At 37.6% G+C, this 19,304-nt stretch overlaps 1 protein-coding gene across 1 annotated transcript; it reads left to right on the top strand.

The window, feature by feature from the left end:
• Positions 1–1,564: 1,564 nt before the first annotated feature.
• LOC122610299 lies at positions 1,565–3,886 on the top strand. Its single transcript, XM_043783295.1, has 2 exons — positions 1,565–2,855; positions 2,934–3,886. The coding sequence occupies exons 1-2, from the start codon at positions 1,565–1,567 to the stop codon at positions 3,884–3,886; spliced, it is 2,244 nt and encodes a 747-aa protein (XP_043639230.1).
• The last annotated feature ends 15,418 nt before the right edge of the window (positions 3,887–19,304 follow it).

Genomic DNA, 19,304 nt, shown 5'->3' with positions numbered 1-19,304 from the left:
GCTTGCATAGAGATACTTGATTCTTGCTATCATAAGTAAGTTGTTAGCCTTTTTGCTGTGTAGATATTGATGATATTTCGACCTGGCACCATTCTTGATACTTGTTTACAAAACCTATGAACTCACCAACCTTTTTGTTGACACTTTTGAGTATTCCTTTCAGGTGCTCAAGCTAATCGTGGCTAGAATTGGAACTTGGGACTTGTAGCAGACCTCAGGCATAGGCTTTGGAGTTTTGTATACCTTCTTTTGTGCTTGATGGCATTAGGCCTAATCTCTTCCCCTGCGTGGGAATTTATCTCGTACTTTATTTGAATGCTTGGTTGTGAACTGTGTTTTGCATGTTTGAATTATGAAATTGACTATCCATGCTTAATTTATGCACCCATATAGCTATTCCTATGTAACATCCATGTGTGCGTGTGCTTTCTCTTGCATCCTGAGTTTTCCGCCTTAGTCGGGGTGTGACAGATTGGTATCAGAGCCGTGGTTATAGAGAATTAGGTGGTTTTGCCTAGACTATAACCTAAGAACCTCACGTAACATGCATAATAGGAATTATGTGTGCATCTTGTTCAAGTAAACTTTATGTGATTTCTTTATGCGATGTATGATGTGATGATTCATGTATTGAGTTGTATGATCTTGTGGGAGTTTATGATGTATGATGTGATGATTTCTTTATGTGATTTCTTTATGCGATGTATGATGTATGATGTGATGATTCATGATTCACCTAGGAATCATGGAATGCATTGCTATTTGTGGGAGTTTGTAGGTGTTCTTGTGGCTGTCGAAATCGTGGTTGGATCTTGAGTAGAAGATGTTGGAGATGGTTGCTTATTTATTTATTATTCTTATGTCCCCAGCGAAATGAAGCGTTGTTAGTGACAAAGTATGGCGATATATCATCACAGAAAAGCCTGATCAACTTTTTGCGTGTGGTATATGGTATATGGAGTTGTTGGCAACATTGATCGCGCCTCGATGGTTAGAGTGTGGTAGCAACCCTGGGCTGCTTAATAGGTGTTGGAAGGGTGGAGGGTTAGCCGCTGGTACACTCTGTATACATACCTAACCAGTACCTAGAGAGCATACCAGTACCGTGATCCGACCTTGCATTAGATGTACTAGGGGTGTGGAGGGTTAGCCGCTGGTACACCCTGTATACATACATCGCTAGTGCAACGGATGTTCGGACCACACTTTAGCTGTTGTAATTTGATCAATGCATCTGATTTACCGGACATATGGAGGGTTAGCCGCTGGTACACCCTGTATACATACATGAATGGTGGGTTGGATGTAGAGATTAGATTCGACTTTCCCCTTTTTGGTTGCGATGATTAAATGTTTAGTTGTGATGTTATCTTGTACTGCATGATTGACTCTGATGATATTGTTTCAATTAGATTGTAATAATTGAATTGCCTGCGGTAATGAATACATAAATGTATAGAATTCTAGAAAACTAACACGAGTGTGTTGAGAGTGCGTAAATGACAACACGAACGACTATTTCCTCATTCTAACGCCGAACACATCCTTTCCTAATATAGGAAAAATGGTGCGAACGAGGGCGAACCCGAATGCCGAGGCTCAAAGAGAACAGGGCGGCCGTGGTAATCCAAGAGGCGGCCGAGGAGGAAATCAAGGAAGAGGTCGTGGGAAGGGTCGTGGTGGTTGGGGAGGTGCCGCGGGTCATCTTGAGATCCCCGACATAGCTACTATCTTTGCTGAGCAGTTGACCGCTTCCATGCCAACTATTGTGACACAAGTCACTGCTGCCATGGGTAGAACTCAGGACCAGCCTCAGGGAGGAGCACCAGAAGCTGTACAAGAACCAGTGACGGTTGAACCAGAGGGAGCTAATCCAGAGCAGGTAGTTCATGAACAAGAGGATTACGACCCAGAGGTTGAGTTTGTTGGAGATGGTGTGTATGTTGGTCCGAGACCAAGAAGGGTTGCTCGAGTTCATGTTGTTGATGATGATGAGACAGTGAAGGGGTGTACTTATAGAGAATTTTGCCATTGTGGAATACAAGACTATGATGGAAAGGGCGGTGCTATGAAGTTTATTCAGTGGTTGGAGAAAATGGAGTTTGTGATTGATATGAGTGAGTGTGTGCCACATCAGAGGGTCAAGTATGTAGTTGGGTCCCTCACTGATAAAGCCTTGACTTGGTGGAACACTCAATTGCAAGCTAGAGGAAGGACTGCTGCTGTAGCTATGCCATGGGAAGAGTTTAAAGGACTGATGTTGAAGAAGTTTTGTTCGGAAGTGGAAGTTAGTAGGTTGGAAAGAGAATTCGGAGAACTCAAGATGACTAGAGCTGAGCACGCCAAGTACACTAGTCGATTTGAAGAGTTGTCCAGGCTTGTCCCACATCTAGTGACACCGGACTCCAAGGGAATCCAGAAGTACATCTCGGGCTTGATCCCTCAGATTAGACTGACTATGGCAGGGACAACTCCTGCTACTATGAATGAAGCAGTGTTGAGATCAGAGGCTATTACCGACGAGTTGGTTCAAAGTGGAGTCTTGAGTAAGTCACGTGAGAAGAGGAAAGATTGGGGGGAGACAAGCAAATGGAGGGTTGACAAGAAGGATAAGAGGGCCAAGCCGAGGAAAGTGTATGCCGCGACTGAGATGGTTCAGAAGGGTTATGTGGGCCCGCACCCCCTATGCTTTAAGTGTAATCCACACCATTTGCCAACATCACCATGTAAGACTTATTTCAACTGTCAGAGGTTTGGTCATCTTTCTAGAGATTATAGAGCACCACGAGTACAAGCAGCCCCACTGAATGTTGCACCGTTGAATGCCGTCCCACCTAATGCCAGAAATCTTCAAGGTAACCGAGGAACTTGTTATGAATGTGGGAGCGTTGACCACTACCGTAACACATGCCCCCGACTTAACTGATAGCCAGCCCCAGCAACAGTGAACCGTAACCAGCTGCAGATTACCGGTCCACCTCAACCAAGAGCAAACCAAGGTCAGCAAGCCAGAGGTCGAGTCTTTGCCCTAAATGCTGTGGAAGCTGCAAATGATCTCAACGTCGTCATTGGTACATTTCTTCTGAACGATGATGTTGCTACTGTGTTATTCGATTCTCGAGCCGACTATAGCTTTATGTCCACTAACTTTCTGTGTATCTTAAATGTGCCAACCTGTTACTTGCATGCTTGTTACGAGATTGAGGTAGCCAGTGGTAAACTAGCTAGGCTAGACACGGTAGTGCCTAAGTGTGTACTTACTTTAGAGGGCTACTCGTTCTATATTGATCTGATTCCTTTCGGAATGGGTAGTTTTGACGTTATCATTAGGATGGATTGGTTGTCCCGTGTGGATGCATCCATCGTATGCCACGTAAAAATCCTTAGGATACCTATGAGTGACGGTCATGTGTTAGAAATTCATGGCGAACGAACAGAAACTATTGGCCGACACCTTAAGAGTGCCACCGATAAGGTAGCCAAGATTACTGACATACCTATCGTATGCGACTTCCCTAATGTGTTTCCTAATGATGTGGTGGGATTACCCCCACCTCGGCAAGTCGAGTTTCGCATTGATCTTTTACCCGACGCTATGCCAATAGCGAAAACACCGTACCGTTTGGCTCCTTCCAAATTGCAAGAACTAGCAGCACAATTGCAAGAATTACAAAATAAGGGATTCAATCGACCGAGTTCTTCGCCTTGGGGTGCACCGGTATTATTTGTTAAAAAGAAGGATGGGTCGTTTCGCATGTGCGTTGATTACCGCGAGTTGAACAAATTAACCATTAAGAACCGTTATCCTTTGCCATGTATTGATGATTTGTTCGATCAGTTGCAAGTCGCCAAGTACTTCTCTAAGATCGACCTTCATTTTGGCTAAGAAGACATACCAAAAACGGTTTTTAGCACGAGATATGGGCATTTTGAGTTTTTGGTGATGTCATTTGGATTGACAAATGCTCCTGCTATTTTCATGGATCTCATGAACTGCGTATGTAAGCCGTACTTAGATGTTTCATCATTGTATTCATCGATGACATCCTCATATACTCAAGGACTAAGAAGGAGCACTAAGTGCACCTGAGGCAAGCATTGGAGCTTCTGAGAACTGAAAAATTGTATGGAAAAATCTCAAAATGTGAATTTTGGTTGGAAGAGGTGAAGTTTATAGTATGGAAGATTATAGTATGGAACAATATGCGCATTTGTATCTTAAGGTGATTGTAGCTAAGCACGGCGTTCCAGTATCAATCATTTGTGATAGAGATAGTCGGTTTACATCCGGATTTTGGAAATCGATGCAACGAGCCTTGGGAACGTGAATCGATATGAGCACGACTTACCATCCACGGACAGGCGGTCAAAGTGAGAGGACGATTCAGACTCTAGAGGACATGCTAAGAGCTTGTGTCATCGATTTTGGTGGTAGTTGGGATACTCACCTCCCACTAGTCGAGTTCTCTTATAACAATAGTTATCATTCGACCATTGGATGTCCTCCTTTTGAGGTTTTGTATGGTAGAAAATGTCGGTCTCCGCTTGCATGGCACGAAGTGGGAGACATGCAGTTAATAGGACCAGAAATCATTGTAGAAACTACTGAAAGGGTTGCTCAGATCATGGAGAACCTCATGAAGGCAAGAGATAGACAGAAGAATTATGCTGACCATCAACGAAAACCCTTAGAATTTCTGGTGGGCGATCGAGTAATACTTAAAGTATCGCCTTGGAAAGGTGTAGTTGGATTCATTAAGAGAGGGAAGCTGGCTCCGAGATACGTTGGACCTTTCGAGATCATAGAACGTGTGGGTGCAGTAGCTTACCATTTGAAACTTCCTTCAGAGCTGAGCAACGTGCACGATGTCTTTCACGTGTCGAACCTCAAGAAGTGTCTAGCTGATGAAGCAACATATGTACCCTTGAACGAGATACGAGTAGATAGTGATTTAAGTTTCAAAGAAGAACCTGTTGAAATTATGGATCGAGAAGTCAAGAAGCTCAAGAAACATAAGTATACCATTTTGAAAGTTCGTTGGAACTCCCGTAGAGGCCTAGAGTTCACTTGGGAAAGAGAAGATCAAATGAAACTTAAGTATCCTCACTTATTCGCTTAACCCAGTATAACAAACCAGTAAGTAACTTAAGAACTTAGTGCCTAACTTGACATTTAATGCTTGCTATGCGATGTGATGCTTGAAGCTCAATGTGAATCATACTACTTACTACTTATTGTGTGATTACATACTTGAGACTTAACATGCAACTTGATGCTTGTAAACCAGGAGAGCAATCGAAACTTGAAGCATGACGTGTAATTCGAATTTCGGGACAAAATTCCTTTAAGTAACAACCGACTTAGAAATGTACTAAATAAGTTCCTCGAATCGTACATTCGCCACTAGAACAATTAGACAGTTCTATTTAATTTAAGTTCTTGATATAGTTGGACCCAATTATGTGTTTACATGAAGGTCAATTTGATCTTAAATCTTGATCTAAATGACGAATTTATGATTTAATACGATAGAATACTAAAGCTCGGGTCATAAACGTTCGTGTTCATAAAAGTTCTAGTCCAAAATGTTCACAAATTGTCACTATATTTATTAAGTTCATTTAATACTGGAAAACTACAAATAGAGGGTTTAGAGAGAGAAAGCACCAACCTTCATCTTCTTCCACTTCTCTCACTAAAAACACACGCTGCAGCCACCAAAAACACACAGAAAAGCATCTCTTGATTTTGGATTGTTAAATCAAAATCGTTTGTACTTTTAGCATCCTCGTGATAATCAAAACACACTTCTTCAATTATTTTACAGGTAACAACCACATTTGATGTGCTTTTGATCAAATTAAAAATGTACTTTTTCAAGTTTTATGTTCTTGATGATTTGGACCAATTTTTGAATGAAAATCGTGTTAATAGTTAATGGGTTTGTGTCTAAATGTGTTTAGTAACATTTTTATGAACAAATTTGAGTCATAACATGCTTTAATCTACAAAACCCATTTTTTTTAAAGTGAAAGTACAACTTGTTCTTGAGGTCAAAATTTGTTCATAGCATGTTTTGATCTTATAGTTAGTATTGGTGTTATGAGACGATGATATTGTGTGAATATGTGCTAGTTATATGACCCAACAAGTCCTGAAATCGGTCTAGACCTTCGTTTTGTGTTCTCGTGCTTGTCCAGCCCCTTTGGTGAATGGGACGGTCCTGATGTGACGATCTTGGTCCCAAGATCGTCCTAGGGCAGCCTGTTCGTTTTTGTGCATGCTCGTTTGGTCTCGTGTGAAAGTTGTGATGTGTTGTGGTGTTGGAACACTCCTGGGTAACTGATCTTCTAAGATTGGTTTTGCTCAAACAATTGTTCTTGGCGCTAGGAAGATCTTGCCAGGAAGATCCTGCTAGGACGATCTTGCCAGGACGATCTTGCCAGGAAGATCTTGCCAGGAAGATCTTGCAAGGACGATCTTGCCAGGAAGATCTTGCCAGGACGATCTTGCCAGGAAGATCTTGACACAAAACGATCTTGTTTTATAACTTGGCATGCTTGAACTCAAATCAACTAGATCTTGTACTTAACCACTAGACTAGTACATTAAAACTCATAATTCATCTAAATCATTTAAAGCACAAGTTCTATGGTCGATCAAACTAAGTTCTTAAGACAAGAAAATCATTAGTAACGACATGTTCAACACATAACCATGATAAGTACATGTTCAAACACTTTTTGAGTCAAAACGTTCAAGGATCTTTAAGGGCCAAATCATCACTTCATCAAGGACATTTCAATGATTAATTAATCAGATGAATTAATACATGTGTTCATTTATGATCAATGATCTATATATAGGTTTCCATCAAGGTGTACTTGGATTTTGAGGGATATAACCTATCTATCTTGGTGCTTGTTCTCTGTGCTTATAAACCGTGCTTGTACCAGATCATTGTGAGTTTCGTATCCCCTTTTTACTTATATAAATATTATGGGGTGAAAGGATACTCGTGCCTTTGTGTCTATCATCATTTATGGCTATTTGACTGTACTGTATGATGTGCACTATGATACTTGATACTTGATAATTGATGCTTGATACTTATGTTGGAGTTTGAGATGCTTGATACTTGATACTTATGGTGGAGTTGGAGGCACCAGTTGAGATACTTGATACTTGATACTTGCACCGTTAGGCCTGGTATACCGTAAGTGTTGGTTGCATAGAGATACTTGATTCTTGCTATCATAAGTAAGTTGTTAGCCTTATTGTTGTGCACATGTTGATGATATTTCGACCTAGCACCATTCTTAATACTTGTTTACAAAACCTACGAACTCACCAACCTTTGTGTTGACACTTTTGAGTATTCCTTTCAGGTGTTCAAGCTAATGGTAGCTAGAATTGGAACTTGGGACTTGTAGCAGACCTCAGGCATAGAATTTGGAGTTTTGCATACCTTTTTTTGTGCTTGATGGCATTAGGCCTAATCTCTTCCCCTGCATGGGAGTTTATCTCATACTTTATTTGAATGCTTGGTTGTGAACTGTGTTTTGCAAGTTTGAATTATGAAATTGACTATCCATGCTTAATTTATGCACACATATAGCTATTCCTATGTAACATACATGTGCGCGTGTGCTTTATCTTGCATCCTGAGTTTTCCGCCTTAGTCGGGGTGTGACATAACTTCATGGCAAGAATGAATATTCCAAATGAACAACATGACCTACTGAAAAAGGCCATAAGCATATGGTATGTCGATAGTGGTTGTTCAAGACATATGACTGGAGATAAAACATTATTGTCAAACTTTGTTGAGATATTGGGAGCATATGTAAGATTTGCTGGTCCTAAGGGTGGCTCAATTACCGGTGTTGGTGATGTCACTAACGGGAAGATCAAGTTTGAGAAGGTGAATTATGTTGAACAGTTAAATCACAACTTAATGAGTATGTCTCAAATTTGTGACAAAGGGAATCCTGTTCATTTCACCAAAGAGGAAGCACTTATCCTACAACCTGGATATGTGATTCCAGAAGAGTGGATTCTGTTGAGGGCTCCAAGTAAAAGGGATATATATGCTATGGCATTGGGTATCTCTAATCCTGAGATTGAGACTACATGTCTTTTGTCTCAAGCCTCTGAATTAGACTCTTTACTTTGGCATAGAAAAATGGCTCACCTTCATTATCGTAAAATGAATTACATCACCAAAAATGGATTGGTGGAAGGTGTTCCATTGAAGAGATATGGTAGTGAAGATAAATGTATTCCATGCAAAAAGGGCAAACAACACAAGATTAATCACAAGTCCAAGTCTTTGAATTCTACGGCCAGTCCATTTGAACTTCTTCACATGGATCTATTTGGGCTAGTAAATGTAAGAAGTATCGGAGGAATGTATTACTGTTTAGTTCTCACAGATGATTTCTCAAGATTCTCATGGGTGTTTTTCCTTAAATCTAATGATGAGACATATCAAATACTAGTGCACTTCTTTGCAAAAGTGGAAAATGTCTATAACATGAGAATTAAGAAAATTCGTAGTGACAATGGTAAAGAGTTCAAGAATAGGTTGATGGAGTTTTATTGTCTAAGTAAAGGCATTGATCAGCAATTTAGTGCTCGGTATCAACCTCAGCAAAACGGAGTTGCTGAGAGAAAGAATAGAACACTTATTGAAGCTGCAAGAATAATGTTGGCAGACTCTAAACTTCCAACCATATTCTGGGGTAAAGCTATAAACATTGCTTGCTATGTACTTAACAGAGTTCTGACTGTGAAATGGTTTAACAAAACATGTTATGAGCTGCTTCACAATAGAAAACCTAGCTTAAGTCATTTGCAACCTTTTGGTGTACCATGTACCTTCTTAAAAGTTAAACCAAACATAGCAAAGTTTGATGAAAAGGTTTATGAAGGTTACTTTCTTGGATATGTTCTGGGAACACCACATCGACGTGTTTATAACAAAGCAACCGGTAAAGTCGACATTGAATAAAATGTTGAGATTACCAGTATTTCACCCGGTATTCATTCAGGTCCTGAGAAAATGTTCAACTATACACCTTGTTCAGCTGTGAGCTTTTGGAGAGTTGAATAATGGCGCTATCGCAATATTCTCACACTTTGTTTACACAAGAGAATTCATGCGAATAGCACAACACTTTTGTTTAATGGATGACTTTAAAGTTCAAGTTAGAAGACTTTAAGGAAATCTAGTTGCAACTGTCAAGGGGGAGTCTGTAGATGCAGATTTGTGTGACAATAGCAACATAGATCTGATTATTGTTTTTGTTTTAGGAACTATGTTTGTAATCATATAAATAAGAACTTTTGTTGGTATTTAATGATTACATATGAACTTCATTATTATATTTGTTTATGTTTCGTACTCTGTTTGTGTGTTATATATTTGTTTTGCAGGTACAAGAATGTAGAACCAAGGTTTATAAGTGTCGTAGAACACTTAAACGATGGTTGGATGTTATGTACGAGTCAAACAATGTCAAACAAAAACCAAAGGGACGAACCTCGTGCTGACGTCATCAGCATGTAGGATTACCCAGCCGATTGGTTATTGTTAATTAGGCCTATGGACTTCGATTAAGGCCTAAGCCCACACGAACCAAACCCTATTAGTATAAATACACACCTAATTCACGAAATTAGGGATCGATCTAGAATCAACATTTTACAAATTAAAAATTAGGTCGAATTGGTGTTCGTGTGACATCTTACACGAATTATTAGTTTGTGCACCATCTTAGGTTGATTAACTACTACTTAAGTGACAAAAGGCAATAGCAATCTAGTTATCTCAAGAGGATTCCTGTTAGAGCACATAAAGTGCACAATTTGTTGTCCGATGCAATAATTCTAAAAGGCTGAGAAATTCGTACATATATGTTACGAAGTTTAAGTTTGTAAGAACTATTATGTTAGTAAGGCCCAGCCCGTTTGTACGAATTTGACAGCCCAGTCCGTTTGTTCAGCCTATAAATATAAGTCTTAGGTCACGAATTTAGATTGATGATTTAGTTGCAACAAAGAGTCATTCACTAGGTTCTGGAGGTAGAGATCTATACCTCGAGATACCGCCCAAACTATCACGATTCGTCTCAATGATTGTAATCCGTAATCATTGTAGATGTTTTTCATACGGATTCATCTTGTAATCATATGATTAATGATAGTATTTTCGTGTTTATCTCCTGTTCTTATTATCTTCGTGTGTGTTTATCATGATAATCATTAATTAACCCTAAAAACGATCATAGACGGATTCCGCACATCTATGATTGTTAGATCTCGTGTTAATCGATCCGGGAACGTGCTGAAACACGTTTTCACAATTCCGCACTCTTGAGATAACGAATCACGTCTTATTACGATCCACACAACCATAGGACCTTACACTAGTCTCATTAATATACTTTGTTTAGGCATAGTTGAACAGGAAGGTGGTGCTGCAGGTCTCACCAAATTCCGTCATGATTTGATTCAAGGTGCTTTCCGAAGGATGGGGTTTGCAAGTGACTTGGCCAGTAGAACTCTATTTAAGAAGGGTTTCTATGGCAGGTGGAGGTATCTCGCTCATGTGCTTAATGTTGGGTTGAGCAATAAGAAGTCTGGTTTGATACATTGAACCAGGAAGCACAAGCACAGATGGTTGGCTTGGTGTTTAACAAGACGTATAGTTTCTCGAAGTTCTTCTTCGAAGAGATGAGGAAACAGATCACAGCGGCGGGCAAAAGGAAGTTTTTGTTATTTCCTCGATTTGTGATGATGATCATCAATGCTCGACTCCCAAATTTACCTGCTATAAGGGAAGTGACGCAAGTGAGCACGATCATTCATCGTGGTTATGATGAGTTTTTGTCTTGATATCCTGGTGATCCAAATGCACAAGATGTTGCATTATTCGGTGCGGTCATCAACGCCAACTATGTAGCACTAGTGGATGGGGTCATATCAGCCTATGAAGGGCCTTAGCCAGAGGATGGTGAAGCTGCAGGGAATGTTGAAATTCTATAGCAGTTACACGATGTTGTTGTTGAAGTGGTTGTACAAGCTGCAAATGATGTAATAGAGCAAGCTGGAGCCAATCCTGAGATTGTTGATCATTTATTGGAATGAATGGTCGGTCCTGAGGGTGATATTGCACAAGTGTAGAGATACAATGCCAATGAGGATGATCTAGTGGATGTGAACCTTGACCAAGACATAGATGATTATGTAGCTGAAGCTGCAGTTGGGTCTGGAGCAACTGGAACTAGTGGGTCAGGTGATGGTGAAGCTAGTGGGTCTGGCATTGGTCAGGCTAGTGGATCAGGTGGTGATGTTGTAGGTAGAGGAAAGGCTATAGCTATTGTTCAAGCAGACTGAGAGCCTTCTGTCCATTCTGATGATGAGTCTAGCAGTGATGGTGATGAGGATCCTTACAGATCTCATGCGATCAGAGTTGGATCTCGAATGGTTCCTAGACCTACCGAGGCAACTCAAGGAAAAAGAAGAAGAGAGACTGATGATGAAGATTGGGAGCCAGAGCAGTCCGTACCTAAAAGAACAAGACTTGTCAGGGCACAAGAAACTTCTGCTGCTACTGTTGGCTCAGTTAGTGTGCCAAGGAATGTTGTTCCTGAGACTACACAACCACAATCACAAGCAAGTGAAGAAACTACTTCTGGTGATCTGCAGAGACAGATGAATGACATGAGAAGTTTGATCACTCGTTTGACTGATGAGTTGAAGGTTGTTAGTGACAAGAACACGTTTCTTGAAGACAAATTGGGCAAAGCCGAGGTGGTGGTGTCCAATATGTATAAGAAGTATTTGGCTCTAGATGAGTTAATATCAATTACAACAAAAACTGAAAATGTACAAAAGTTGTGCTTATAATGTAATATGTCTTTCTCATGTGATTGTCATTAATGAACTTTGGATTATGCAATAGAGTGAAATGTTCATTTGAAAACTAAATTTTTTTGTGAAAACTAAAAAAATACCAAACCACACTGTGATCTGAGTTTAACCCAATGTGTTTTAATTGTGTTTTTATAGAACACAATGTGTTTTTATTGTGTAATCTAAAATATGTTGTGTTAAGTTTTAAATCACAGTGTGTTTTAGATAGCGCTGTAAATCAGAAATTGTTCAAACACACTGTGATATAAACTTAACATAATGTGTTTTTGAAAAACATATTAAAAATTCTTGTGTTAAATAAGATCACAGTGTGTTTTAGTCAGTTTTCTGGTTTTCACGAAAATTTTAGTTTCAAATGATCAAAACCCATACTTAATTTATATTTATTTTTAACCATTTACTTAAGAGAACTTTTTAAAATATACAATCCTATAATTAATTAAAAAAATTTCAACAGATGAAATATTGTCTACAAAAGTTTATTTCAAAACCTAATGACTTATTAACAAATGTCATGTTAGATTAGATTTTTATAAATTATAAATATTTATATTTAGTTTCATATTTAATATAAACACAATTTGAACTCTGAATACATATCTAAAAAATAATAACAGATGACGATATACAACAACATTATCATAAACACAATAGGAATCACAGAATATATGACGATCATAGAACAAAACACGATTTACAACAAAGGGTTACTTGAATACTAAATCCAAATCAATATGAACTTCATTCAAGATTCATTTTATTTCTCAATAAAAAAGGAACATACTTTTTTCCTTTTATATATATATTAGTTTTGTGTATTAATGTTTAAAGTTATAGTTGTCACTTAAATCAAAAGTCTTAATTGTTATCAAAAAATATAAAAACAATCCTAATTGTTATCTAATTATCATAAGACAATTGATTGATAATAGACCTCTGCGTGTTTTGGGCCAGCATCATGATCAGATATATATACTTGAATGTCAAGTACAAGATCACAAGTATTTTATATCTTAATTCTTAATTATCTTTCATAATAGTATCACATTATAAGTACAACTGGTTCAAAGTATTTAATAGAGAAATTATTATAGAATGTGCCTTGTGGAATGACTACGATAAATAATTCCATCAATATATCTAAGCTAATAATGACCGTGACGAACCTAAGATTATTGTACTACAACTTGCAAAATATAACACTTAGAACGTATATATTCAATAAGCTTTTATGACTTAAATGTATGAAGATCTAATACTGATAATATCGTAAACCCCGTGTCCAGTGTTGGACACGGGTCTAAAATCTAGTTTTTTAACTATTTAACTCGTGTTAATAAAAATTTCTTTTATAGAAACACAACTGCACTATTAAGTTTTAACATGACATTAATAGTCGAACATGTAAAAATCTTATCAACATATATTAAACTAAATCTGATGTGTGATTTATTAAAACTTTGTGTATATTATTTCTAAAAGTTTGTATATATAATTTAGTTTAATATATGTTGATAAGATTTTGGGTTTTTAGATTTAGCTTAGCTAATTTGTCTCAAAATCAATTATTAAAAGCCATGGACCAAAGCTTAAAGTGGTAGTTCACAATAGGGACGATTTATGTAATTAACTCTAAGCCAAATTACGAGATTACTCATCACGTGCCAGACATGTCACCTTTTTTTTTTTAACGGAGGTTTATGGTCAGGATCGAAAGTTTTGACGGAGCAAAGTTTTTTGTACTAAAACTGAAATTTATTAAACTTAGAGACGAAAGCTGTAAGTAAAGGTTCACGACAGGGATTATTACTCTAATTAACTCTGAATTATTTAAATTTGAATTACCAGTTTGTTTTTTTTTTTTGTATATGTTTACATTTGAATTTATAAGGTTCTTTGAATTTTATATAAATAGAAATCTTATTTTGAATATACGGTAAACAAGCTAAGCTATGTATTTAACATGAGACTAAATCTAATATTATATAAGAAAAAAAGAGTATACTTTATGTATCTATTTGTTCTATGAAAAAAAAGCCAAATTTTGGTAAATTAAATTTCTAATTGGTCGATTGACTTTTAAGCAATTGTATTTTATCTATACTATCTTATAAAGATTATACTACCCTCTTATTGAAAAGTTACATCTTTGGTATAAAGGAGTTTACCGATATACCGTTAATGATTAAATTACACCATTAGTCTTTTATCTTCTAAAATATTTTTACTAACTTTTTATATTAGTTAATTTTACATCAAATATTTAAACTACTCGATGCCACCACCACCACCATGGACAGTTCTATAATGGGGGCACTGTGGGCGACTGCCCCCATTCTAATTTTGATACAATGTAATTTTTTAAAGGTATATTTGTAATTTTATTTCTAAAAAATATGAATAAACAAAAAATACATCCATATGTCACTATCATTGTCATAAGTCTGTTCTATGGAAATATGTCGCTTATGTTAGAAGCATTAGTTTATTTATAAAAATTTTTATTGGTAAAGTAAAAATCTTGAGTTATAGAGCTGGAAAAAAGATGTTGGAGAAAGTGTTTTATTTGTTTGAGTAAATGTATCATAGTTAAATAGTATAGCTGAATGTGAAAATGTTTTTTTTTTTTCAAATTATTATATAATAGTAAGCACAATAGTCAGGTAAAAATTTATGTAGAGGCTAAATTGTATATCATTGATTTCGATGAACTTATTTTATGTTGTTTAGTATAACGAAACTCTTCCGGTACCACATGCTTCAAAACTACAAAGACCAATGTTCAAGTTAAAGATAGATAATCTCATAACTAGCACTCAGACGAAGTTATTTTAGGGGTCCATTTTATATAATTCTCAGGTGAGGGCCAATTTTTTAAAGTAAAGTTTTCCCTCAAAGATGACTCTTATAAATATAATTATAAGAGACTTTTAAAATTTGCCCCCTCATGAAAAAAGTTCTGGCTTCGTCCCTGACCACCACCGACATTCTCCACCATTACTACCGATCACTGCCATCAACAAGGTTGCCGCTGCCATCATAGTCGTCGCATTGTGCGGATACCGTATTAGTTAATTTGAAGTCAGATTTCTATGTGTCTTACTTTTACGGCAAGACATATATCACTTATCTAAATATTTTCTTATAAATCACTTTTCCCATCTCGTTTCATTAATCATTTGGAATGAGATTTTAAATTATCTAAAATGTATATCTTTTACAATACATCACAAAAGACTTTTAATAAACAAACTATACAGTCCCAAAAGTGTAACAGAATACCAAAGTATAATGTACACAAATAGTTGTAGGGGGGTGAATACAACTTTCATTTTTCCTTTGTTATATATTATGAAAATAGTTTTAAAGATTCAATTATATATATTTAGAGCATACTATAAAGACAAGAATCAATTAAAACAGTAAAGCAGAAAGTAAACATTCTTAGACACAGATTGCGTTTTTCAAATGTAATCCTTTATTAAGAAATGATCTGTACAAAGAATTACAGGGTTGTTGCGGAAACAAGATAACCTACAATATCTAAACAACCCCTGAAAATGACAAACAACAATCAATAAGTTTCTTGCTTAAGAGAAGCAGCCCAAGCTGACTCCTCACAGGCTAAGCTGTGTATAAGAGAAGAGAAACTTTCTGTGAAGAATGAATCAAAGGAATGTCATACATATGCCTTCAAGGATTGTAGCTTTTATAGATGAAAGCTTCAGATTCTCTTGGTGTCCAAATAAGCCACGTCTTCAATTATGGTTGGACGATCAAAAGAATATAGGATTGTGCCTTCATCGTACTTGTGGTCCCAAACCAGTAGCACGATATTTTTGATCGTCCAATGAGAGTATGGACACGCATATGTAAATAGACCACCAACCTAGATTTAAGGAATCTTCCTTATCACGTCATACAACATTACTCAGCAAATCCAGGTTGTTATTTTCACTTGATTGTCAGACACAGATTGCTCGTTTGTCAAGAGCAAATCTGTCTAAGTGTTCTCCAAGCTGACTGCAATCCCAAGCTGACTTCCACTATCAGCTTGATCTTCTATCTTCAATCCTCCTCTTCGACTTGGATTGAATGCTATTCCCATTTGATGCAGCTTGAACAACACAGCTTCCATAAATTAAACAATTACAGAGTATGAAGCTTTATTCTGGGTTGCAAGCTGTGTCAGCTTTGACATACCCAGATAACAATACAAGAACCAAAATAAATTACAAGTGTTTACCTACAGATTTGTCATCATTAAATTTACATCCTTCATTGGGACTCAACAATCTCCCCCTATTTGATGATGACAAAACCTTACACACATTTCTAACTATCAGCTTACAAAGAATCAAAGTAAAATATTGCTAACAGATTTTGTCCCTTTGAATCTTTTTGGGTTCTTTTTGATCAGACAAGAAATTATCACAAGAAAACTGATTGAATATAAAAATTGAGAATTGCAAAGGAAAAACAATACTAAGATATCTTTCATACATTCAACTTCCTAAGTAATCTACAGTCTCTTGTTTCACTTCAAATGAAGGGGCCACTGTTACATCAACCTTTCTATCTAGACCTTCTTGAATCAGAAACTGCTCATACCCATTTCCATCCTCACTAAAGTTCATACACATTATGTATAATGTAAAAGGTTGCAAAGTGGGTACCTTTTTATCTCAGCAGTTCTGAAGAAGACTAGTTGCCCTCTTGCATTTACAAAGTACATCCAACTGCTCAAGTTCAGTGATGTGCAATCCACACTTAGAATTTTCAACATTTGAGGGGAGAGACAAATTTAAGTGGCTTAGAAGACTGTCTACAACCTCAGGTGCGAACTGCTCAAGAAATTCTGAAGGGTTCAAATTCTTTATGAAATCTGTGTGATCACCTTCAGGACCATCAAGCTTGACATGTTTTGTTCTCCTTCTTTTTAGAGGTTCTTCAAACTCTTCTTCATCTTCCACATCAAAATATCTGGGTTTTGGAAGGCCCGAGACATGAATCTTGTTTTTAGCAACTATGTTCAATTTCTTCTCTAGAGCTTCCAAAACTGTCTCTCTATGAATACAGGGTTGTTGGTAAATGATATCATGAAGCTCAACCCACTCAGTATATCCCAGATCAAATAACTTGTTCAGATCATAGGATTCCCAAGTATTTTCATACCCTTCTCTAGTAAACCTTATGCAAGGTGTGGATTGATTTTTATTTCTTTTAAGCAGAACCTGAAGGATGGTCTGTGGATGTCTTCTATAATTCATTATTTCTTGGACTTTCTTGATATCCACAGCTTCCCATCCAACATGAGCTTTTACACTCTCCCTAACATCTTTAATCTTCTGACATGGTTTGGAGTGAACTGCCATTTTCTTCTTTCCTTTTGCAGCTGCTGCAGCCTTTCTCTTTGATCCCACAACTGGCAATTTTTCTTCAGCTTCTTTGTTGAGTGTTTCTTGAAGGACTTTGGCTACTTCAGGATCAGATTCAACAGCTTCCAGCTTCATTCTTTCCATTCTATCTTCCACAATCATTTTGTAAGCTGCCTTGATAGATATATTCATCTCTTGAGCCATTTGTACTGCAAACTCCTTATCTTTTTCTTCTTGAGTCAGGACCTTCACACTACTTGAGCCTTCACCAGACACTCTTTTCTTTACCATGTATTGACTCAAGGTGGTGTTGTCTTCACTGGAAGTAGAGTTAGCACTTGCAATATCTTTTGATGCAGGGTCAGCTTGCATAGGTACAGATTGGGAAGACTTTCCTTTTTCCACAACAGATTCCTCCCTTATCTCTCCAATATCTTTCATTTCAACATCAGTTACCTCCCCCTCAGCCTTCTCACCCTTCTTCACTCCTTCCTCAACAACTTCTTCAAACCTTATGCCACCAGACTCAGATTCTGGTATTTTTATCCCCTCAGCTTCCTCAGACAAATTTGAGGTTGAGCCATATACAACTATCCTTCTATCATTTGCCTCTCTTTCTCTTCTAGCCTTGGCATACCTTTCATCCAACTTCTTTAAGTAAGCCCCAGTTTCTTTCTCTACAGCCATTCTTTCTTGTTCAATTTCAGCTTCACTTCTTTCACTTCTTTTCATTTTCTTTTCCCCCTTTTTGTCATCATCAATTGAAGGAAATGAGTTTACTGGAGTAGCAAAGATTCCACTGAGTCTTGAATTTATCATGTCAATTCTGAAGTTGTTGGCAACCCAAGATCTGTTAAGATCAATGAAGTCATTATGAAGATTGACCATGTTGGATTTTACACCTTTTGAGATATCCACTAGCTCTCTCTTGAAATCAGCTTTTGGCATTTTTGAGCTCAATGGATACTTCTCTGGTGAATTTTGTTGCATTTTTCTCAAGCTGACCCAGAGTGATCTTACTTATCTCATTTTGTTCATTAATAGCCTTTGTAACACCATTAAGAGACTCTGTCAGCTTGCTCTGGCTCTTCTCCATACTTTCTAGTACCTTTATCACTCTTTCTTCAATCTGAATGTGATCTTGACACAGCTTCTCTATTCTTTTTCCCGTCAATTCCTGATCCTTTTGGATCTTTGCCAAGCCTTCAACCAGCTTTGAATTCACAACCTTAGAGGTTGACATGAATTCAGTGAGCTGATTTACCAAATCTGAAAGTGAGATATTGGCAGCCTGGGAAGAACTTGCTGTTGGTTTTTCAACCCCTGTCTCCTTAGGAGGCAGACTACAATCCTTAAGAATAGGGTCAATTGGCTTATTTAGAATGGGGTGGAGTTGAGGAGAACTTTGGCTAATTTTCTCATGAGAGTGAGTCTCATGAGCAGATTTGTCAGAAGTGACAATGTGCAGATCAATCTGAGGAGAATTAACTTGTAATTCAGATTGATGGCTAGTGGGAATTTTTTGATCTTGATGTTGATCAACACCTCCACTGGCATCTTCCATCAGAACATCCCTTGAGGATGGATGGGCATGCACATCATCGAATGAAGAATCACCTCCGAAGATAGTGATTAGATTCTCATCAGAGTCGAGAGGACACCTGATGGTTTCCAAGGTTGCACCTAGAGCTGGTATGGCCTCCCTAAAGAGAGCCATGGGACTTACAAAATCCATCTGTGCAAGTGTAATGATGTTGTGTGAATCAGATTGCCCCTCAACCAAGGTGTGTTGTGTCACCAAGGTATCCTTGGGGAGAGTAATTGAGGCTTGTATCTCCTCTTGTAATCTAGATGAGACATTGGCAGCCTGTGCAGACTCAGTGTAAGAATAGAAGATTCTGACCAGCTTGGGAAATGGCATCAGTGTCACCTTGGCGTTCGATACTACCACTCTTTGGCTGATCATCCTTAGAAATAATGTGCAA

This window comes from Erigeron canadensis, chromosome 8 (assembly GCF_010389155.1).
Source record: "Erigeron canadensis isolate Cc75 chromosome 8, C_canadensis_v1, whole genome shotgun sequence".
Taxonomy (NCBI): domain Eukaryota; kingdom Viridiplantae; phylum Streptophyta; class Magnoliopsida; order Asterales; family Asteraceae; genus Erigeron; species Erigeron canadensis.
This window is presented reverse-complemented; position numbering and strand designations above follow the sequence as displayed.

What these genes read in the sequence shown, in the direction of transcription:
- LOC122610299 (XM_043783295.1), top strand. Translation starts at nt 1,565, where the DNA reads ATGGTGCGAACGAGGGCGAACCCGAATGCCGAGGCTCAAAGAGAACAG. An exon ending in TAATGCCAGAAATCTTCAAG is followed by an intron (nt 2,856 to 2,933) that starts GTAACCGAGGAA and finishes ACTGATAGCCAG; the next exon opens with CCCCAGCAACAGTGAACCGT.